The sequence below is a fragment of the Anomaloglossus baeobatrachus genome, chromosome 2, assembly GCF_048569485.1.
Source record: "Anomaloglossus baeobatrachus isolate aAnoBae1 chromosome 2, aAnoBae1.hap1, whole genome shotgun sequence".
Lineage (NCBI taxonomy): Eukaryota > Metazoa > Chordata > Amphibia > Anura > Aromobatidae > Anomaloglossus > Anomaloglossus baeobatrachus.
This window is the reverse complement of record NC_134354.1, coordinates 793,985,992-794,009,714: the sequence shown is the minus strand read 5'-3', so window position 1 is coordinate 794,009,714 and position 23,723 is coordinate 793,985,992. Positions and strand designations below refer to the sequence as shown.

Below are 23,723 nucleotides of genomic sequence, written 5' to 3'. Positions count from 1 at the left end.
CATGTCTGGCTGACTTTTAAGAAATATAACCCCTGCTAAGCACTGACAGAGTCCAGGTCGTCACAACGACTAATACCGCCACACGGTGAGTGACAACTAACACCGCCGCACGGTGAGTGACGACTAACACCGCCGCACGGTGAGTGACAACTAACACCCCCGCCGCACAGTGAGTGACGACTAACACCGCCGCAGGTGAGTGATGACTAACACCGCCGCAGGTGAGTGATGACTAACACCGCCGCACGGTGAGTGATCACTAACACCGCCGCACGGTGAGTGACGACTAACACCGCCGCACGGTGAGTGACGACTAACACCGCCGCACGGTGAGTGATCACTAACACCGCCGCACGGTGAGTGATCACTAACACCGCCGCACGGTGAGTGATCACTAACACCGCCGCACGGTGAGTGACGACTAACACCGCCGCACAGTGAGTGACGACTAACACCGCCACACGGTGAGTGACGACTAACACCGCCGCACGGTGAGTGACGACTAACACCGCCGCACGGTGAGTGACGACTAACACTGTCTCACGGTGAGTGACAACTAACACCGCCGCACGGTGAGTGACGACTAACACCCCCGCCGCACGGTGAGTGACGACTAACACCCCCGCCGCACGGTGAGTGACGACTAACACCGCCGCACGGTGAGTGACAACTAACACCCCCGCCGCACAGTGAGTGACGACTAACACCGCCACACGGTGAGTGACGACTAACACCGCCGCACGGTGAGTGATCACTAACACCGCCGCACGGTGAGTGATCACTAACACCGCCGCACGGTGAGTGACGACTAACACCGCCGCACGGTGAGTGACGACTAACACCGCCGCACGGTGAGTGATCACTAACACCGCCGCACGGTGAGTGACGACTAACACCGCCGCACAGTGAGTGACGACTAACACCGCCACACGGTGAGTGACGACTAACACCGCCGCACGGTGAGTGACGACTAACACCGCCGCACGGTGAGTGACGACTAACACTGTCTCACGGTGAGTGACAACTAACACCGCCGCACGGTGAGTGACGACTAACACCCCCGCCGCACGGTGAGTGACGACTAACACCCCCGCCGCACGGTGAGTGACGACTAACACCCCCGCCGCACGGTGAGTGACGACTAACACCGCCGCACGGTGAGTGATGACTAACACCCCCGCCGCACGGTGAGTGACGACTAACACCGCCGCACGGTGAGTGACAACTAACACCCCCGCCGCACGGTGAGTGACGACTAACACCCCCGCCGCACGGTGAGTGACGACTAACACCGCCGCACGGTGAGTGACGACTAACACCGCCGCACGGTGAGTGACGACTAACACCGCCGCACGGTGAGTGACTACTAACACCGCCGCACGGTGAGTGACGACTAACACCGCCGCACGGTGAGTGACAACTAACACCCCCGCCGCACGATGAGTGACGACTAACACCGCCGCACGGTGAGTGACGACTAACACCGCCGCACGGTGAGTGACAACTAACACCCCCGCCGCACGGTGAGTGACGACTAACACCGCCGCACGGTGAGTGACGACTAACACCGCCGCACGGTGAGTGACGACTAACACCGCCGCACGGTGAGTGACAACTAACACCCCCGCCACACGGTGAGTGACGACTAACACCGCCGCACGGTGAGTGACGACTAACACCGCCGCACGGTGAGTGACGACTAACACCGCCGCACGGTGAGTGACGACTAACACCGCCGCACGGTGAGTGACGACTAACACCGCCGCACGGTGAGTGACGACTAACACCGCCGCACGGTGAGTGAAGACTAACACCGCCGCACGGTCACAACATCAGGAGTCACAGCGATCACAGGGAAAGATACTCAACCGCAACCCAGAGCTGAAATCACAATTCTGCTGTCAGGCATCATTAGATCAGAGCAGTTGCTGAGCAAGTCCTGCTACTCTGAATTATGGAAGATCAGGGGCACAAACCACAAAACACAGAAATCAAAGGTAACAAGGTGCTCTGCAAGGTCAGGCTCAGCTATTCTGATTGTGACCGCAGCTCTGGAGGATAAGACGCAATGTAACAGCAGAATAGTGACTGCAGCTCTGGAGGATAAGACACAATATAACAGCAGAATAGTGACTGCAGCTCTGGAGGATAAGACACAATATAACAGCAGAATAGTGACTGCAGCTTCGGAGGTGACTGGCGGATAAGACACAATGTACCAGCAGAATAGTGACTGCAGCTCTGGAAGTTACTGGAGGATAACACATGATGTACAGTAGAATAGTGAGTGCAGCTCTGGAGGTGACTGGAGAATAAGACATGATGTAACAGCAGAATAGTGACTGCAGCTCTGGAAGTTACTGGAGGATAAGACATGATGTAACAGCAGAATAGTGACTGCAGCTCTGGAGGTGAATGAAGGATAAGACATGATGTAACAGCAGAATAGTGACTGCAGCTCTGGAAGTTACTGGAGGATAAGACATGATGTAACAGCAGAATAGTGACTGCAGCTCTGGAGGTGACTGAAGGATAAGACATGATGTAACAGCAGAATAGTGACTGCAGCTCTGGAGGTGACTGAAGGATAAGACCTGATGTAACAGCAGAATAGTGACTGCAGCTCTGGAGGTGACTGGAGGATAAGACATGATGTAACAGCAGAATAGTGAGTGCAGCTCTGGAGGTGACTGGCGGATAAGACATGATGTAACAGCAGAATAGTGAGTGCAGCTCTGGAGGTGACTGGCGGATAAGACAATGTAACAGCAGAATAGTGAGTGCAGCTCTGGAGGTGACTGGCGGATAAGACATGATGTAACAGCAGAATAGTGACTGCAGCTTCGGAGGTGACTGGCGGATAAGACATGATGTAACAGCAGAATAGTGACTGCAGCTCTGGAAGTTACTGGAGGATAAGACATGATGTAACAGCAGAATAGAGAGTGCAGCTCTGGAGGTGACTGGCGACTGGCGGATAAGACAATGTAACAGCAGAATAGTGAGTGCAGCTCTGGAGGTGACTGGCGGATAAGACATGATGTAACAGCAGAATAGTGAGTGCAGCTCTGGAGGTGACTGGAGAATAAGACATGATGTAACAGCAGAATAGTGAGTGCAGCTCTGGAGGTGACTGGCGGATAAGACATGATGTAACAGCAGAATAGTCACTGTAGCTCTGGAAGTTACTGGAGGATAAGACATGATGTAACAGCAGAATAGTGAGTGCAGCTCTGGAAGTTACTGGAGGATAAGACATGATGTAACAGCAGAATAGAGACTGCAGCTCTGGAGGTGACTGGAGGATAAGACATGATGTAACAGCAGAATAGTGACTGCAGCTCTGGAAGTTACTGGAGGATAAGACATGATGTAACAGCAGAATAGAGACTGCAGCTCTGGAGGTGACTGGAGGATAAGACATGATGTAACAGCAGAATAGTGACTGCAGCTCTGGAAGTTACTGGAGGATAAGACATGATGTAACAGCAGAATAGAGAGTACAGCTCTGGAGGTGACTGGAGGATAAGACATGATGTAACAGCAGAATAGTGACTGCAGCTCTGGAGGTGCATATAACAGAGATGAAGGATAAGTGCAGAATTTACGAGGACTGGGTGTTAGGCCTCATTCACACATCAGTGTTTTGTTGACAAAACCAGGAGTGCAAATAACAGAGAAGAACAATAACTGAAGATTCCGCTGCTGTAATTCCGGGGACGCTGTGATGTGTGAACGAGGCCTAATGTAGACACTAACTCCGCCTGTGAGGAGCAATAGTTCTGCCATCCTGCTGGTATCAGTGTGTATATATATATAGGCCCGGAGGATCGGAGTAGTTGTCCTCGCCTGTTATATAGGCCCGGAGGATCGGAGTAGTTGTCCTCACCTGTTATATAGGCCGGGAGGATCGGAGTAGTTGTCCTCACCTGTTATATAGGCCGGGAGGATCGGAGTAGTTGTCCTCACCTGTTATATAGGCCGGGAGGATCGGAGTAGTTGTCCTCACCTGTTATATAGGCCGGGAGGATCGGAGTAGTTGTCCTCACCTGTTATATAGGCCGGGATGATCGGAGTAGTTGTCCTCACCTGTTATATAGGCCGGGAGGATCGGAGTAGTTGTCCTCACCTGTTATATAGACCGGAGGATCGGAGTAGTTGTCCTCACCTGTTATATAGGCCGGGAGGATCGGAGTAGTTGTCCTCACCTGTTATATAGGCCCGGAGGATCGGAGTAGTTGTCCTCACCTGTTATATAGGACCGGAGGATCGGAGTAGTTGTCCTCACCTGTTATATAGGCCGGGAGGATCGGAGTAGTTCTCCTCACCTGTTATATAGGCCGGGAGGATCGGAGTATTTGTCCTCACCTGTTATATAGGCCCGGAGGATCGGAGTAGTTGTCCTCACCTGTTATATAGGCCCGGAGGATCGGAGTAGTTGTCCTCACCTGTTATATAGGCCCGGAGGATCGGAGTAGTTGTCCTCACCTGTTATATAGGCCGGGAGGATCGGAGTAGTTGTCCTCACCTGTTATATAGGCCGGGATGATCGGAGTAGTTCTCCTCACCTGTTATATAGGCCCGGAGGATCGGAGTAGTTCTCCTCACCTGTTATATAGGCCGGGAGGATCGGAGTAGTTGTCCTCACCTGTTATATAGGCCGGGAGGATTGGAGTAGTTGTCCTCACCTGTTATATAGGCCGGGAGGATCGGAGTAGTTCTCCTCACCTGTTATATAGGCCGGGAGGATTGGAGTAGTTGTCCTCACCTGTTATATAGGCCGGGAGGATCGGAGTAGTTGTCCTCACCTGTTATATAGGCCGGGATGATCGGAGTATTTGTCCTCACCTGTTATATAGGCCCGGAGGATCGGAGTAGTTGTCCTCACCTGTTATATAGGCCGGGAGGATCGGAGTAGTTGTCCTCACCTGTTATATAGGCTGGGAGGATCGGAGTAGTTGTCCTCACCTGTTATATAGGCCCGGAGGATCGGAGTAGTTGTCCTCACCTGTTATATAGGCCCGGAGGATCGGAGTAGTTGTCCTCACCTGTTAGATAGGCCGGGAGGATCGGAGTAGTTGTCCTCACCTGTTATATAGGCCGGGAGGATCGGAGTAGTTGTCCTCACCTGTTATATAGGCCGGGAGGATCGGAGTAGTTGTCCTCACCTGTTATATATGCCGGGAGGATCGGAGTAGTTGTCCTCACCTGTTATATAGGCCGGGAGGATCGGAGTAGTTGTCCTCACCTGTTATATAGGCCGGGAGGATCGGAGTAGTTGTCCCCACCTGTTATATAGGCCGGGAGGATCGGAGTAGTTGTCCTCACCTGTTATATAGACCGGAGGATCGGAGTAGTTGTCCTCACCTGTTATATAGGCCGGGAGGATCGGAGTAGTTGTCCTCACCTGTTATATAGGCCCGGAGGATCGGAGTAGTTGTCCTCACCTGTTATATAGGACCGGAGGATCGGAGTAGTTGTCCTCACCTGTTATATAGGCCGGGATGATCGGAGTAGTTGTCCTCACCTGTTATATAGGCCCGGAGGATCGGAGTAGTTGTCCTCACCTGTTATATAGGCCCGGAGGATCGGAGTAGTTGTCCTCACCTGTTATATAGGCCGGGAGGATTGGAGTAGTTGTCCTCACCTGTTATATAGGCCGGGAGGATCGGAGTAGTTGTCCTCACCTGTTATATAGGCCGGGATGATCGGAGTAGTTCTCCTCACCTGTTATATAGGCCGGGAGGATCGGAGTAGTTGTCCTCACCTGTTATATAGGCCGGGAGGATCGGAGTAGTTGTCCTCACCTGTTATATAGGCCGGGAGGATCGGAGTAGTTGTCCTCGCCTGTTATATAGGCCGGGAGGATCGGAGTAGTTCTCCTCACCTGTTATATAGGCCGGGAGGATCGGAGTAGTTGTCCTCACCTGTTATATAGGCCCGGAGGATCGGAGTAGTTGTCCTCACCTGTTATATAGGCCGGGATGATCGGAGTAGTTGTCCTCACCTGTTATATAGGCCCGGAGGATCGGAGTAGTTGTCCTCACCTGTTATATAGGCCCGGAGGATCGGAGTAGTTGTCCTCACCTGTTATATAGGCCGGGAGGATCGGAGTAGTTGTCCTCACCTGTTATATAGGCCGGGAGGATCGGAGTAGTTGTCCTCACCTGTTATATAGGCCCGGAGGATCGGAGTAGTTGTCCTCACCTGTTATATAGGCCGGGAGGATCGGAGTAGTTGTCCTCACCTGTTATATAGGCCGGGAGGATCGGAGTAGTTGTCCTCACCTGTTATATAGGCCCGGAGGATCGGAGTAGTTGTCCTCACCTGTTATATAGGCCCGGAGGATCGGAGTAGTTGTCCTCACCTGTTAGATAGGCCGGGAGGATCGGAGTAGTTGTCCTCACCTGTTATATAGGCCCGGAGGATCGGAGTAGTTGTCCCCACCTGTTATATAGGCCCGGAGGATCGGAGTAGTTGTCCCCACCTGTTATATAGGCCCGGAGGATCGGAGTAGTTGTCCTCACCTGCTATATAGGCCGGGAGGATCGGAGTAGTTGTCCTCACCTGTTATATAGGCCCGGAGGATCGGAGTAGTTGTCCTCACCTGTTATATAGGCCGGGAGGATCGGAGTAGTTGTCCTCGCCTGTTATATAGGCCGGGAGGATCGGAGTAGTTGTCCTCGCCTGTTATATAGGCCCGGAGGATCGGAGTAGTTGTCCTCACCTGTTATATAGGCCGGGAGGATCGGAGTAGTTGTCCTCGCCTGTTATATAGGCCGGGAGGATCGGAGTAGTTGTCCTCGCCTGTTATATAGGCCGGGAGGATCGGAGTAGTTGTCCTCACCTGTTATATAGGCCCGGAGGATCGGAGTAGTTGTCCTCACCTGTTATATAGGACCGGAGGATCGGAGTAGTTGTCCTCACCTGTTATATAGGCCGGGAGGATCGGAGTAGTTGTCCTCACCTGTTATATAGGCCGGGAGGATCGGAGTAGTTGTCCTCACCTGTTATATATGCCGGGAGGATCGGAGTAGTTGTCCTCACCTGTTATATAGGCCGGGAGGATCGGAGTAGTTGTCCTCACCTGTTATATAGGCCGGGAGGATCGGAGTAGTTGTCCCCACCTGTTATATAGGCCGGGAGGATCGGAGTAGTTGTCCTCACCTGTTATATAGACCGGAGGATCGGAGTAGTTGTCCTCACCTGTTATATAGGCCGGGAGGATCGGAGTAGTTGTCCTCACCTGTTATATAGGCCCGGAGGATCGGAGTAGTTGTCCTCACCTGTTATATAGGACCGGAGGATCGGAGTAGTTGTCCTCACCTGTTATATAGGCCGGGATGATCAGAGTAGTTGTCCTCACCTGTTATATAGGCCCGGAGGATCGGAGTAGTTGTCCTCACCTGTTATATAGGCCCGGAGGATCGGAGTAGTTGTCCTCACCTGTTATATAGGCCGGGAGGATTGGAGTAGTTGTCCTCACCTGTTATATAGGCCGGGAGGATCGGAGTAGTTGTCCTCACCTGTTATATAGGCCGGGATGATCGGAGTAGTTCTCCTCACCTGTTATATAGGCCGGGAGGATCGGAGTAGTTGTCCTCACCTGTTATATAGGCCCGGAGGATCGGAGTAGTTGTCCTCACCTGTTATATAGGCCGGGAGGATCGGAGTAGTTGTCCTCACCTGTTATATAGGCCCGGAGGATCGGAGTAGTTGTCCTCACCTGTTATATAGGCCGGGAGGATCGGAGTAGTTGTCCTCACCTGTTATATAGGCCCGGAGGATCGGAGTAGTTGTCCTCACCTGTTATATAGGCCCGGAGGATCGGAGTAGTTGTCCTCACCTGTTATATAGGCCGGGAGGATCGGAGTAGTTGTCCTCACCTGTTATATAGGCCGGGAGGATCGGAGTAGTTGTCCTCACCTGTTATATAGGCCCGGAGGATCGGAGTAGTTGTCCTCACCTGTTATATAGGCCTGGAGGATCGGAGTAGTTGTCCTCACCTGTTATATAGGCCGGGAGGATCGGAGTAGTTGTCCTCACCTGTTATATAGGCCCGGAGGATCGGAGTAGTTGTCCTCACCTGTTATATAGGCCGGGAGGATCGGAGTAGTTGTCCTCACCTGTTATATAGGCCCGGAGGATCGGAGTAGTTGTCCTCACCTGTTATATAGGCCCGGAGGATCGGAGTAGTTGTCCTCACCTGTTAGATAGGCCGGGAGGATCGGAGTAGTTGTCCTCACCTGTTATATAGGCCCGGAGGATCGGAGTAGTTGTCCCCACCTGTTATATAGGCCCGGAGGATCGGAGTAGTTGTCCCCACCTGTTATATAGGCCCGGAGGATCGGAGTAGTTGTCCTCACCTGCTATATAGGCCGGGAGGATCGGAGTAGTTGTCCTCACCTGTTATATAGGCCCGGAGGATCGGAGTAGTTGTCCCCACCTGTTATATAGGCCGGGAGGATCGGAGTAGTTGTCCTCACCTGTTATATAGGCCGGGAGGATCGGAGTAGTTGTCCTCGCCTGTTATATAGGCCGGGAGGATCGGAGTAGTTGTCCTCGCCTGTTATATATGCCGGGAGGATCGGAGTAGTTGTCCTCACCTGTTATATAGGCCGGGAGGATCGGAGTAGTTGTCCTCGCCTGTTATATAGGCCGGGAGGATCGGAGTAGTTGTCCTCGCCTGTTATATAGGCCGGGAGGATCGGAGTAGTTGTCCTCGCCTGTTATATAGGCCGGGAGGATCGGAGTAGTTGTCCTCGCCTGTTATATAGGCCGGGAGGATCGGAGTAGTTGTCCTCGCCTGTTATATAGGCCGGGAGGATCGGAGTAGTTGTCCTCACCTGTTATATAGGCCGGGAGGATCGGAGTAGTTGTCCTCGCCTGTTATATAGGCCGGGAGGATCGGAGTAGTTGTCCTCACCTGTTATATAGGCCGGGAGGATCGGAGTAGTTGTCCTCACCTGTTATATAGGCCGGGAGGATCGGAGTAGTTGTCCTCACCTTTTATATAGGCCCGGAGGATCGGAGTAGTTGTCCTCACCTGTTATATAGGCCGGGATGATCGGAGTAGTTCTCCTCGCCTGTTATATAGGCCGGGAGGATCGGAGTAGTTGTCCTCGCCTGTTATATAGGCCGGGAGGATCGGAGTAGTTGTCCTCGCCTGTTATATAGGCCGGGAGGATCGGAGTAGTTGTCCTCACCTGTTATATAGGCCGGGAGGATCGGAGTAGTTGTCCTCACCTGTTATATAGGCCGGGAGGATCGGAGTAGTTGTCCTCACCTGTTATATAGGCCGGGAGGATCGGAGTAGTTGTCCTCACCTGTTATATAGGCCGGGAGGATCGGAGTAGTTGTCCCCCCTCTGTGCTGTCGGTGACACCTAGAGCCCAATGTGCCCAGGACACCGGATCCTCCTCCGTGTCACAGGTGTTGGTGGCCGTGTCCTAATGATCCTGTGACTGTGGAGAGCGCGTGGCTGTGGGCGTGCGGGGGTTCACAGCGTCACTGCTTGCCTGTCATCTCGGGGGTCAGTGCTCCTCGCTGTTGGTGCAGGAAAAACAGGAGAGTCATGAGGTGAAGTCTTGGTCCCCGCCATGATGGTGATGACACGCTCTGATGACACGGCTCCACAGACAGGCAGAGACAAACAGATGCAAGGACGTATGAGGCGTGATGACAGCGAGTGTGAACAGAGCCCACCCTGCTGACCAAGATGACACAACATGGCTAGCTTCCTCTATCCCACCAGGGTCATGTTCCCCAGCAGACCCCAGAGTTCCTGCTCCCTCTGACCTTCATGTATAGTGGGCTCTCCTGTGCACCCATCTTCTGTATGGGGGACCCTCCTCCAGGCCCCTACTCCTCCTGACCTCCACCGCTTTGAGCTTCGGGTAGGCTAGAGCACTGTGCAGACCAGGGCGTTCCATCTCCTGCCTAAAGAGGGGCAAGTCCTAAGAGGTCCTGCTTATGGTTTCGGGTCAGTCCGTTACCATACAGCCGGCTGGAGCGGGGGTTACTGATACCATACAGCCGGCTGGAGCAGGGGTCAATGTTACCATACAGCCGGCTGGAGCGGGGGTCAATGTTACCATACAGCCGGCTGGAGCGGGGGTCAGTGTTACCATACAGCCGGCTGGAGCGGGGGTTACTGATACCATACAGCCGGCTGGAGCGGGGGTCAGTGTTACCATACAGCCGGCTGGAGCGGGGGTCAGTGTTACCATACAGCCGGCTGGAGCGGGGGTCAATGTTCCCATACAGCCGGCTGGAGCGGGGGTCAGTGTTACCATACAGCCGGCTGGAGCGGGGGTCAGTGTTACCATACAGCCGGCTGGAGAGAGGGATGGTGTTACCATACAGCCGGCTGGAGCGGGGGTTACTGCTCCCATACAGCCGGCTGGAGCGGGGGTCAAAGTTACCATACAGCCGGCTGGAGAGAGGGATGGTGTTACCATACAGCCGGCTGGAGCGGGGGTTACTGCTCCCATACAGCCGGCTGGAGCGGGGGTCAAAGTTACCATACAGCCGGCTGGAGCGGGGATCAATGTTACCATACAGCCGGCTGGAGCGGGGGTTAGTGTTACCATACAGCCGGCTGGAGCAGGGGTTAGTGTTACCATACAGCCGGCTGGAGCGGGGGTTACTGCTCCCATACAGCCGGCTGGAGCGGGGGTCAGTGATACCATACAGCCGGCTGGAGCAGGGGTTAGTGTTACCATACAGCCGGCTGGAGCGGGGGTCAGTGTTACCATACAGCCGGCTGGAGCAGGGGTTAGTGTTACCATACAGCCGGCTGGAGCTGGGGTCAGTGTTACCATACAGCCGGCTGGAGCGGGGGTTAGTGTTACCATACAGCCGGCTGGAGCAGGGGTTAGTGTTACCATACAGCCGGCTGGAGCGGGGGTCAGTGTTACCATACAGCCGGCTGGAGCTGGGGTCAGTGTTACCATACAGCCGGCTGGAGCGGGAGTCAGTGTTACCATACAGCCGGCTGGAGCGGGAGTCAGTGTTACCATACAGCCGGCTGGAGCGGGATCAGTGTTACCATACAGCCGGCTGGAGCAGGGATCAGTGTTACCATACAGCCGGCTGGAGCAGGGATCAGTGTTACCATACAGCCGGCTGGAGCAGGGGTCAGTGATACCATACAGCCGGCTGGAGCAGGGATCAGTGTTACCATACAGCCGGCTGGAGCAGGGGTCAGTGTTACTATACAGCCGGCTGGAGCAGGGGTCAGTGTTACCATACAGCCGGCTGGTGCGGGGGTCAGTGTTACCATACAGCTGGCTGGAGCAGGGGATCAATGTTACCATACAGCCGGCTGGAGCGGGGGTTAGTGGGGTTAGTGTTCCCATACAGCCGGCTGGAGTGGGGGTTAGTGTTACCATACAGCCGGCTGAGCGGGGATCAATGTTACCATACAGCCGGCTGGAGCGGGGGTTAGTGGGGTTAGTGTTCCCATACAGCCGGCTGGAGTGGGGGTTAGTGTTACCATACAGCCGGCTGAGCGGGGGTCACTGTTACCATACAGCCGGCTGGAGCGGGGGTTAGTGGGTTTAGTGTTCCCATACAGCCGGCTGAGTGGGAGTCAGTGTTCCCATACAGCCGGGTGGAACAGGGGGTCAGTGTTACCATACAGCCGGCTGAGTGGGAGTCAGTGTTCCCATACAGCCGGGTGGATCAGGGGGTCAGTGTTACCATACAGCCGGCTGGAGCGGGGGTCAGTGTTATCATACAGCCGGCTGAGCGGGGGTCAATGTTACCATACAGTCGGCTGAGCGGGGGTCAATGTTACCATACAGCCGGCTGGAGCGGGGGTTACTGTTACCATACAGCCGGCTGGAGCAGGGGTTGGTGTTCCCACACAGCCGGCTGGAGCAGGGGTTGGTGTTCCCACACAGCCGGCTGGAGCAGGGGTTAGTGTTCCCACACAGCCGGCTGGAGCGGGGGTTACTGGTACCATACAGTCGGCTGAAGTAGGGGTTAATGTTCTCAAACAGCCGGCTGGAGCGGGGGTTACTGGTACCATACAGTCGGCTGGAGCAAGGTTTAGTGTTTCCCATACAGCCGGGGGTCAGCGTTCCTATACATGAGTGTGCCGCCCCCGTGCCAGCAGCCGGGCTGCTCGGATCCGGATCCGTGGTGACTTGAGGGGTCCCCGGACCACTCAAAATGAAGGGGGGTATTTACAGGGGATTGTGTTTAGAGTTGGTGACGCCACCCTTAGTGTGTGGTAATGTGGAGTACCACCACTGCAGTTGGGAGTATGGGGCGCCCTGGGCAAGCCAGGACGTCACAGGTACTGCAACAACACACCCCACACCCCGGTTAGGCACATCAGCCGCACACACAAATCCTTGTTGCCTCCCTCCAGGGGCTGATGTCCACACCAGGTGGGGCGGAGCCAGGCGGTTGGCCCCGCCCATCGAGGAGTTCACAGGCCTGGAGGCGGGAAAAGGAGTCAGGACAGTTTGACAGTTGAGGGAAGTGGTAGTTGAGCAGCAGACTGACCAGGCTGGGAGTCGCCGTAAAACTGGTCAAATCCGTTAGCGAAGGGAACCTCCGGGGTTTCCAAGCATCAAAGACCCGAGTGAAGGCAACCGTCCAAACCGTACAGGGAGATAAAGCTACCGCCAGAGCTAGAGCTTCCAGGGCCAGAGCCTGCGGGCAAAAGGGCTCCTCCGGCATCTATACACTGGGGAGCGGGTCACCGGTGGGAAGCCATCGGGACCGAAAACACACAGAAGGTGCAGGGAAAGGCAGCCATCACCAACCGTCCGGGAGTAACCAAGGCAGCCGGCTGCGGGACCCATCCATTCAGCCGTTTGTTTTACCGGAGACTCTGTGTTCATTCCTGGCTGAGTGAGTACCACCGTGCCGTCCGGCACCGCGCTGCCCCCGCGACCCTGCACCTCACCTGCCCTGCATACCTCCCTTCACCCCTCACCGGGCCCCGGGACCACCAACCCCTACCCACGGAGGGAGAAAACATCCCAGCTGCTCCCTAACAACGCTCCCGGGATCCCCGTCACCAGCAGCGGTGGTGCCCCAACCTCACCACGACCCGTGGGTGGCGTCACGAACTCAATCCCCAAACCAAACCAACCCCCTTTCACTCATGGGCGAGGAGCGCTGCTCGAGTCCCCGGATCCGGCCCACTGCTCGAGCCACCGAGCAGCAGCAGCAGCAGCAGCCTGACCCGAGCCGCGAGCGCGGTCGAGCTGCGCACCCCCCGCCCGCGACAAGTACCCCGGGGGCGATGGAGTGGTCAGCCAGGTGTTAGACCCCTCCACAGGTAGGGGGAATGCCCCGGGCCTCGGTGATGGTGTTCGGGGAGTGCCGTTGGGTGCAAAGGGGGTCACTTGCCGTACTCACTCAGTCCATTAAGCTGACACCGACAACTGGATAAACCAAAGTTCTGGACACCGCTGCCGCTGAGGGGAGCTAGTTCGGGTCCCGTCTCCACTGGTGTTGCCTGGTGATGTGTGACCTTCCTCCTGGCACTAAGTTCACTTGTCAGTTGGTCCCGGTAGTATGGAACTAGTCGGGTCCCGTTCCCCACTATGGCTAAGCGTGGGAGCTTGCTGTCAGGGTTCACACTTGGGATTTTCTGGACCGCTTAAGTGGAAAGTCCTATCCCTCTCGTTGCACTAGCACCCTGATTCTGGAGCGTGTGGAGAGCGGATCTTGAAGGCTCCGTTCTTGTTGGGTGAATTGTCAGGTTGTCTGAAGCTACTCTCTGACCTAGGGTCCACGTACCCTCTCATGCCCTGGTCCCAGCCCGGTGATGGTGCAAGGCCGCCGGCTGTCCTTCTTGACAGTTCCGTGCCCCTTGTCACCATCCCTTGCGACCGGTGTCCAGCTCCTCTAGGCCCAGACCACCATCTGCAATCCTAGGCTGTTTCCTTATGGGAGTCCCCGCTCCCGACCTCCTCTCTCCTTCACTTCCAAACTCTTTGTCTCTACCCCTGACACTCCTGACCTCCCCTTAACCAACCCCCCAAGCAAGTGGGCGACCCTATTCCACTCAGGCCGTCCACTGGTGTGTCTGGTGTGTGTGGTGCAGGGTGTTCCTAGGATTTGATTGGCTGATGAAGGCAACACCATTAGTTGGGGACCCTAAACCAAGAAGGAGGGTGGATACTGTACAGAAGGACAGATTGCACAATACCCTGTGACGACCTGATAGTCCAGGGGCGTCACACATGTTTCTGGGGTCTGCACTCGCTGAGCTCCAACTGTACTGAGACATCTCTGAGGTAATGGCAGTTGTGTGCACCAAGACTCCGCCCACCAAGGCTGTTCCGCCCGGCAACAAGGCCTGTAAGGAGATTTAGGCTAGGTTCGCACACTGCGTCTTTTTGACGCTGCGTTTTTGTGCGTTTTTGACCGCTAAAAACGCACAAAAACGCACCTGCATCGAAAAAACGCATGCGTTTTTGCTGCGATTTGGTGCGTTTTTGGCTGCGTTTTGCTGCGTTTTTGATCTCTGCGTTTTGCTGCGTTTTTCCAATGCATTGCATGAGGGGAAAACGCAGAAAAACGCAGGAAAGAACTGACATGTCCATTTTTTTTTTTATCTCAAAAACGCAGGTAAAAAAAACAGATGTGTGCGGACAGCAAAATTGAAAACTCGTAGACTTTGCTGGGGAAGCAAAGTCCTGCAGTTTTAAAGCCAAAAACGCACCCGAAAAACGCGCAAAAACGCCGCGAAAAACGCACTGTGCGCACATAGCCTTACAGTGTACACCCCTCACCTCATGTAACTACTGATAATAACTATAAATCACTTCAGTAGTTCCCAGCTCTGGGACACCGCACTCTCATCCCTGTCCTCCGCACTCTCATCCCTGTCCTCCGCACTCTCATCCCTGTCCTCCGCACTCTCATCCCTGTCCTCCGCACTCTCATCCCTGTCCTCCGCACTCTCATCCCTGTCCTCCGCACTCTCATCCCTGTCCTCCGCACTCTCATCCCTGTCCTCCGCACTCTCATCCCTGTCCTCCGCACTCTCATCCCTGTCCTCCGCACTCTCATCCCTGTCCTCCGCACTCTCATCCCTGTCCTCCGCACTCTCATCCCTGTCCTCCACACTCCCCTGTCCTCCGCACTCTCATCCCTGTCCTCCGCACTCTCATCCCTGTCCTCCGCACTCTCATCCCTGTCCTCCGCACTCTCATCCCTGTCCTCCGCACTCTCATCCCTGTCCTCCGCACTCTCATCCCTGTCCTCCGCACTCTCATCCCTGTCCTCCACACTCCCCTGTCCTCCGCACTCTCATCCCTGTCCTCCGCACTCTCATCCCTGTCCTCCGCACTCTCATCCCTGTCCTCCGCACTTTCATCCCTGTCCTCCACACTCCCCTGTCCTCCGCACTCTCATCCCTGTCCTCCGCACTCTCATCCCTGTCCTCCACACTCCCCTGTCCTCCTCACTCTCATCCCTGTCCTCCTCACTCTCATCCCTGTCCTCCTCACTCTCATCCCTGTCCTCCGCACTCTCATCCCTGTCCTCCGCACTCTCGTCCCTGTCCTCCGCACTCTCGTCCCTGTCCTCCGCACTCTCATCCCTGTCCTCCGCACTCTCATCCCTGTCCTCCACACTCTCATCCCTGTCCTCTGCACTCTCATCCCTGTCCTCCGCACTCTCATCCCTGTCCTCCGCACTCTCATCCCTGTCCTCCGCACTCTCATCCCTGTCCTCCGCACTCTCATCCCTGTCCTCCGCACTCTCATCCCTGTCCTCCTCACTCTCATCCCTGTCCTCCTCACTCTCATCCCTGTCCTCCGCACTCTCATCCCTGTCCTCCGCCCTCTCATCCCTGTCCTCCGCCCTCTCATCCCTGTCCTCCGCCCTCTCATCCCTGTCCTCCGCCCTCTCATCCCTGTCCTCCGCACTCTCATCCCTGTCCTCCTCACTCTCATCCCTGTCCTCCGCACTCTCATCCCTGTCCTCTGCACTCTCATCCCTGTCCTCCGCCCTCTCATCCCTGTCCTCCGCACTCTCATCCCTGTCCTCCGCCCTCTCATCCCTGTCCTCCACACTCTCATCCCTGTCCTCCACACTCTCATCCCTGTCCTCCTCACTCTCATCCCTGTCCTCCTCACTCTCATCCCTGTCCTCCTCACTCTCATCCCTGTCCTCTGCACTCTCATCCCTGTCCTCCGCACTCTCGTCCCTGTCCTCCGCACTCTCGTCCCTGTCCTCCGCACTCTCGTCCCTGTCCTCCGCACTCTCGTCCCTGTCCTCCGCACTCTCATCCCTGTCCTCCGCACTCTCATCCCTGTCCTCTACACTCTCATCCCTGTCCTCCGCACTCTCATCCCTGTCCTCCGCACTCTCATCCCTGTCCTCCGCCCTCTCATCCCTGTCCTCCGCCCTCTCATCCCTGTCCTCCGCACTCTCATCCCTGTCCTCCGCACTCTCATCCTTGTCCTCCGCACTCTCATCCCTGTCCTCCGCACTCTCATCCCTGTCCTCCGCACTCTCATCCCTGTCCTCCGCACTCTCATCCTTGTCCTCCGCACTCTCATCCCTGTCCTCTACACTCTGATCCCTGTCCTCCGCACTCTCATCCCTGTCCTCCTCACTCTCATCCCTGTCCTCCGCCCTCTCATCCCTGTCCTCCGCCCTCTCATCCCTGTCCTCCACACTCTCATCCCTGTCCTCCGCACTCTCATCCCTGTCCTCCGCCCTCTCATCCCTGTCCTCCGCACTCTCATCCCTGTCCTCCGCCCTCTCATCCCTGTCCTCCGCCCTCTCATCCCTGTCCTCTACACTCTGATCCCTGTCCTCCGCACTCTCATCCCTGTCCTCCTCACTCTCATCCCTGTCCTCCGCCCTCTCATCCCTGTCCTCCGCCCTCTCGTCCCTGTCCTCCGCACTCTCGTCCCTGTCCTCCGCACTCTCGTCCCTGTCCTCCGCACTCTCGTCCCTGTCCTCCGCCCTCTCATACCTGTCCTCCGCCCTCTCATCCCTGTCCTCTACACTCTCATCCCTGTCCTCCTCCTGCAGCTCAGATAAAGATGGGAGATCTGTTCTACACGTCACATATCAGAAGAAAGAGGAACGTCCCGGCAGCCGTGGAGATGTACAAAGCCGCAGCGCTGCAGAAGGAGCCGCAGGTAAAAGCTCCAGCCCATGTACACCTACTGTTTTGTCACTTGCAGTCCTATGTAACCCCACAGATAACACACAGTGAAGGTACACATTGTAAAGCTTTTGGTGTGTGATACTGACGGTTCCCCTGTGTCTCCTGGTTTCAGGGTCTCTATAATTTGGGGGTCCTGGTAGAAGAAGGTGTTTCTCTTCCGAGGTCGACGCTTCGTGCGTTGGGATTGAACAGTTCCGTGTCTCGCAGTAACTTCACCATCGTTATGGAGCTGTACAGGAGGTGAGAGAGGACCAGCGTGGGGGGGAGTGTAGTGTGCTATAGTCATGGCCGAAAGTGTTGGCCCCCATGAAATTGTGTCAGAAAATGAAGTATTTCCCCCAGAATATTATTACAATTCCATGTTTTGTTATACGCAGGTTTATTTCCTTTGTGTGAATTGGAACAACAGAAAAACTGAAAATGGTAAATTGGATATAATGTCACACAAAACCTCAAAAATGGACAAAGTTGTTTCCAAAATTGTGGGTAAACAGCTTTGTTTCCGGCATGTGATGCCGTTCACAGTCACCTGTGTGGGCAATATAAAAATCACACCTGAACCCAGATAAAAAGCGGAGAAGTTGCCTCAATCTTTGCATTGCTTTGTTGAACAGAAAGAGGAGAAGAACTGTCTGAGGACTGGAGAACCAAAATTATTGAAAAATATCCACAATTATTATTATTATTATTTATTATTATAGCGCCATTTATTCCATGGCGCTTTACAAGTGAAAGAGGGTATACGTACAACAATCATCAACAGTACAAGACAGACTGGTATAGGAGGAGAGAGGACCCTGCCCGTGAGGGCTCACACTCTACAGGAGGAGAGAGGACCCTGCCCGTGAGGGCTCACAGTCTACAGGAGGAGAGAGGACCCTGCCCGCGAGGGATCACAGTCTACAGGAGGAGAGAGGACCCTGCCCGTGAGGGCTCACAGTCTACAGGAGTAGAGAGGACCCTGCCCGCGAGGGCTCACAGTCTACAGGAGGAGAGAGGACCCTGCCCGCGAGGGCTCACAGTCTACAGGAGGAGAGAGGACCCTGCCCGCGAGGGCTCACAGTCTACAGGAGTGGAGAGGACCCTGCCCGCGAGGGCTCACAGTCTACAGGAGGAGAGAGGACCCTGCCCGCCAGGGATCACAGTCTACAGGAGGAGAGAGGACCCTGCCCGCGAGGGATCACAGTCTACAAGGGATGAGAGAGGACCCTGCCCGCGAGGGATCACAGTCTACAAGGGATGAGAGAGGACCCTGCCCGCGAGGGCTTACAGTCTACAGGGAATGGGTGATAGCACAATAGGTGAGGACAGAGCTGGTTGCGCAGTGGTGTACTGGACTGAGGGTTTTTGTAGGTTGTAGGCTTCTTGGAAGGGATGGGTCTTGAGGTTCCTCTTGAAGCTTTCCACGGTAGGGGAGAGTCTGATGTGCTGAGGTAGAGCGTTCCAGAGTATGGGGGAGGCACAGGAGAAATCTTGTACGCGATTGTGGGAAGAGGTGATAAGAGAGGAGCAGATAAGGAGATCTTGTGAGGATCTGAGGTTGTGTTCAGGTAGGTGCCGGGAGACTAGGTCACAGATGTAGGGAGGAGACAGGTTGTGGATGGCTTTATATGTCATGGTTAATGTTTTGAACTGGAGTCGTTGGGCGATGGGAAGCCAGTGAAGGGATTGGCAGAGAGGCGAGGCTGGGGAATAGCGAGGGGAGAGGTGGATTAGGCGAGCCGCAGAGTTTAGGACAGATTGGAGGGGTGCAAGAGTGTTGGAAGGGAGGCCAGAGAGCAGGAGGTTGCAGTAGTCGAGGCGGGAGATGATGAGGACATGTAGTAATGTTTTTGCTGATTCTTGGATAAGGAAAGCACGGATCCGGGAGATGTTTTTGAGTTGTAATCGGCATGAGGTGGAGAGGGCTTGGATGTGTGGCTTGAAGGATAGAGCAGAGTCGAGGGTCACTCCAAGGCAACGAGCTTGTGAGACTGAGGAGAGTGAGCAACCATCGAGTTTGATGGAAAGGCTTGGTGGAGAAGTTGAGTGAGGAGGGGGAAAGACAATAAACTCTGTTTTGTCCATGTTAAGTTTTAGGAATCATGCAGAGAAGAAGGATGAAATAGCAGAGAGACATTGTGGGATTTTGGTTAGTAGAGAGGTAATGTCAGGTCCAGAGAGGTAGATCTGTGTGTCATCGGCATAGAGATGATACTGGAAGCCGTGGGACTCTATGAGCTGTCCCAGGCCGAAGGTGTAGATGGAGAACAGCAGGGGTCCAAGAACTGAGCCTTGGGGGACCCCGACAGACAGGGGGCGAGATGAGGAAGTGGTGTGAGAATGGGAGACGCTGAAAGTTCAGTCTGTTTGGTATGAAGAGATCCAAGATAGGGCCAAGTCTGTGATGCCCAGAGATGAGAGAATCTGTAGTAGGAGGGAATGGTCTACTGTGTCGAAGGCAGAGGACAGGTCCAGGAGGAGGCAGACAGAGTAGTGTAGAAGGCAGAGGACAGGTCCAGGAGGAGGAGGACAAAGTAGTGCCGCTTGGCTTTGGCGGTTAGTAGGTCATTGGTGACTTTGGTTATGGCAGTTTCAGTAGAGTGATCTCAAGGTTACACGTCCATCTCCAAAGATCTTGATGTTACTTTGTTCACAGTGCACAATATAATCAAGAACTTTACAACCCATGGCGCTGCGGCTAATCTCCCTGGATGTGGACGGCAGAGAAAAACTGATGGAAGGTTGTAATACAGCATAGTTCGGATGGTGGATAAGTCCTGCAGCTCGGGGGCATCAGTTTCAGTAAGAACTATCCATCTACATATGAATGACATGAAACACTATGGAGGAGACCCAGGAGGACCCCACTGCTGACAGAGGGACATAAAGCCACATTGTACATGAGTAACCAAAATCCTTCTGGGAAAGCGTCTTGTGGACAGATGAGACCAAGATGGAGCTTTTTTGGAAAGCCATCATTGTACTGTTTACTGAGAACGGTATGAAGCAAAGTAAAGAACACAGTACCTAAAGGCAAATACGGTGGAGATGTTTTGGTTGTTTTGCTGCCTCTGGCACTGGGGGCCTTCACCGTGTCCAAGACATCATGAAATGTGAAGATTACCAAAGAATTTTGGGGGGTATTGTAGAGCCCAGTGTCAGAAAGCTGGGGGTGCGACCTAGGTCAGGGGTCTCCAGCACAATAATGACCCCAAACACTTCCAAGAAGCCCCAGAAATGGATAGAAACAAAACGCTGGAGGGTACTGAAGTGGCAGCAATGAGTCCAGATCTAATCCCCATTGATACCTGTGGAGAGATCTGAAAATTGGGAGGGGAGAAGAGAAGAGGATAAGAGAGAAGAAAAGAGGAGAGGAGAAAAGAAGAGAAGAGGAGCGGAGAAAAGAAGAGAGAAGAGGAGAGGAGAAGAGGAGAGAAGAGAAGAGGAGAGGAGAAAAGAAGAGAAAAGAGAAGAGAGAGCAGAGGAGAAGAGAAGAGGAGAGGAGAAAAGAGGAGAGGAGAGGAGAGGAAGAGAAAAGAGAAGAGAATAGAAGAGAAAAGAGGAGAGAAGAAGAGGATAGAGAGAAGAGGAGTGAGAAGAGAAAAGAGAAGAGAGAGCAGAGGAGAGGAGAAGAGGAGAGGAGAGGAGAGAAGAGGAGAGGAGAGGAAGAGAAAAGAGAAGAGAATAGAAGAGAAAAGAGGAGAGAAGAAGAGGATAGAGAGAAGAGGAGTGAGAAGAGAAGACACCTTCAGATATGAGAGACCTGAAGACGTTTATAAAGAAGAGTCGGAGATTCCAGGTGAGAGGAGGAAGAAGCTGGACGGGGAGAGGAGGCAACAAAACACGTGACATTGTAATTAATTTTCTGGGATAAATACTTCATTTTCTGGAACAATTTCAAGGGTGCCAATACTTTTGGCCATGATTGTAGATTTGAAGATTCTCTCCGGTTACAGCAGGGGGTCACATACTTTCTCCTTCTCTGCACATTACATTGTTTTCATTGTTTCCATTATCCATTCTTTCTTTCTCCACTTCATTAGGACTCAGCTGTGATCAGATCAGACATTTATCTAGTTCACGCTGCTGCTCTGTTCTTCCCCATACTTTACACTGCAGCTCTGCTCTATTAGGAGACATCTATGATCAGTAGCTCCAGTTTAGTCTCCCTGTCTGCCTTGCTTTGCTCATGGCTCAGGCTGCTGCCCTGTCTCTCCGCCATGCTTTATCCTGCAGTTCTACCTCCTTATACTAACTCCTGTGAATAAGCACAAGCTCAGACGTCTGTGAATGCAGAATTGATAGAAAGACTTCTCTGTTACCTGCTGTATGTAGCCTGAAGGGCAGAGCTGTTTTTAAAAGGGAGGGGAATACAGAAGGGGAGGGGCTTATTTCAGGTTAGTTCTGTTGGCCCCTCTTTTTGTATACTGCAGTCTAGATGCCTGTCCTCCTCTGCAGAGCATTGCACTGTGTGTCTCATGTCCTGGAACAGACATTTTCTATCCTCCATTATTCTGGACTTTCTTGTGTAGATGTCGAGACCATGAACAGGAGGATTCATACGTTCCCTGCAGCCTGGCCCTCCTCAACACTCATCTCCAGTACATATGGACCTTCCACGGCTCTGTTCTGAAGGTAATTGGTGTCCTCCTGTCCATTATAGGTAACCTGAAGAAGATGGATGGAGGCTTGAAACATCTGGTGTCCAGTGGGTGGGAGAGGTGGCTTCTTAGTTATTACTTCATGTGTATAGTGGGTGGGGAGAGGTGGTTTGTAGGTCATATCCTCATATGTCCAGTTGGTGGTGAGATGTGGCTTTTAGAATAGATCTTCATGTGTCCAGTGGGGGTGGGGGAATGTGGCTTCTAGATTAGATCTTCATGTGTCCAGTGGGTGGGGGAGGAGGCTTCTAGGTTAAAACTCCATGTGTCCAGTGGATGGAGAGAGGTGGCTTCTTGGTTATATCTCCATGTGTCCAGTGGATGGGAAGAGCTGGCTTCTTGGCTAGATCTTCATTTGTCCAGTGGATGGGAAGAGCTGGCTTCTTGGCTAGATCTTCCTTTGTCCAGTAGGTGGGGAGAGGGTGCTTCTTGGCTAGATCTTCATTTGTCCAGTAGGTGGGGAGAGGTTGCTTCTTGGTTAGATCTTCATTTGTTCAGTGGATGGAGAGAGGTGGCTTCTTGGTTATATCTCCATGTGTCCAGTGGATGGGAAGAGCTGGCTTCTTGGCTAGATCTTCATTTGTCCAGTGGATGGGAAGAGCTGGCTTCTTGGCTAGATCTTCATTTGTCCAGTAGGTGGGGAGAGGTTGCTTCTTGGCTAGATCTTCATTTGTCCAGTAGGTGGGGAGAGGTTGCTTCTTGGTTAGATCTTCATTTGTTCAGTGGATGGAGAGAGGTGGCTTCTTGGTTAGATCTTCATTTGTCCAGTGGATGGGAAGAGCTGGCTTCTTGGCTAGATCTTCATTTGTCCAGTAGGTGGGGAGAGGTTGCTTCTTGGCTAGATCTTCCTTTGTCCAGTAGGTGGGGAGAGGTTGCTTCTTGGCTAGATCTTCATTTGTCCAGTAGGTGGGGAGAGGTTGCTTCTTGGTTAGATCTTCATTTGTTCAGTGGATGGAGAGAGGTGGCTTCTTGGTTATATCTCCATGTGTCCAGTGGATGGGAAGAGCTGGCTTCTTGGCTAGATCTTCATTTGTCCAGTGGATGGGAAGAGCTGGCTTCTTGGCTAGATCTTCATTTGTCCAGTAGGTGGGGAGAGGTTGCTTCTTGGCTAGATCTTCATTTGTCCAGTAGGTGGGGAGAGGTTGCTTCTTGGTTAGATCTTCATTTGTTCAGTGGATGGAGAGAGGTGGCTTCTTGGTTAGATCTTCATTTGTCCAGTGGATGGGAAGAGGTGGCTTCTTGGTTAGATCTTCATTTGTCTAGTGGATGGGGAGAGGTGGATTCTTCATTAGATCTTCATTTGTCCAGTAGGTGGGGAGAGGTTGCTTCTTGATTAGATCTTCATTTGTCCAGTGGATGGGGAGAGGTGGCTTCTTGGCTAGATCTTCATTTGTCCAGTGGATGGGAAGAGCTGGCTTCTTGGCTAGATCTTCATTTGTCCAGTGGATGGGAAGAGCTGGCTTCTTGGCTAGATCTTCATTTGTCCAGTGGATGGGAAGAGCTGGCTTCTTGGCTAGATCTTCATTTGTCCAGTAGGTGGGGAGAGGTTGCTTCTTGGTTAGATCTTCATTTGTCCAGTAGGTGGGGAGAGGTGGCTTCTTGGTTAGATCTTCATTTGTCCAGTGGATGGGAAGAGGTGGCTTCTTGGTTAGATCTTCATTTGTCTAGTGGATGGGGAGAGGTGGCTTCTTGGTTAGATCTTCATTTGTCCAGTAGGTGGGGAGAGGTTGCTTCTTGATTAGATCTTCATTTGTCCAGTGGATGGGGAGAGGTGGCTTCTTGGTTAGATCTTCATGTGTCCAGTGGGTTAGGAGAGGTGGCTTCTAGGTTTCATCTTCATGTGCCCAGTGGGTGGGGAGAAGTGGTTTGTAGGTTATATCCTCATGTGTACAGTGCGTGGCCAAGATGTGGCTTCTAGGTTA

The 23,723-nt window shown here is 53.7% G+C and overlaps 1 protein-coding gene across 1 annotated transcript in view; it reads left to right on the top strand.

Moving 5' to 3' along the window:
* Nucleotides 1-23,723, top strand: part of LOC142290097 (protein sel-1 homolog 3-like) — a 172,029-nt gene that overhangs the window by 144,567 nt on the left and 3,739 nt on the right. Inside the window, exons 21-23 of the mRNA XM_075334031.1 lie at nucleotides 17,020-17,129; nucleotides 17,271-17,398; nucleotides 21,673-21,775. Of these exons, the coding sequence (XP_075190146.1) occupies nucleotides 17,020-17,129; nucleotides 17,271-17,398; nucleotides 21,673-21,775 (341 nt within the window). The remainder of the gene's footprint in view (nucleotides 1-17,019; nucleotides 17,130-17,270; nucleotides 17,399-21,672; nucleotides 21,776-23,723) is intronic.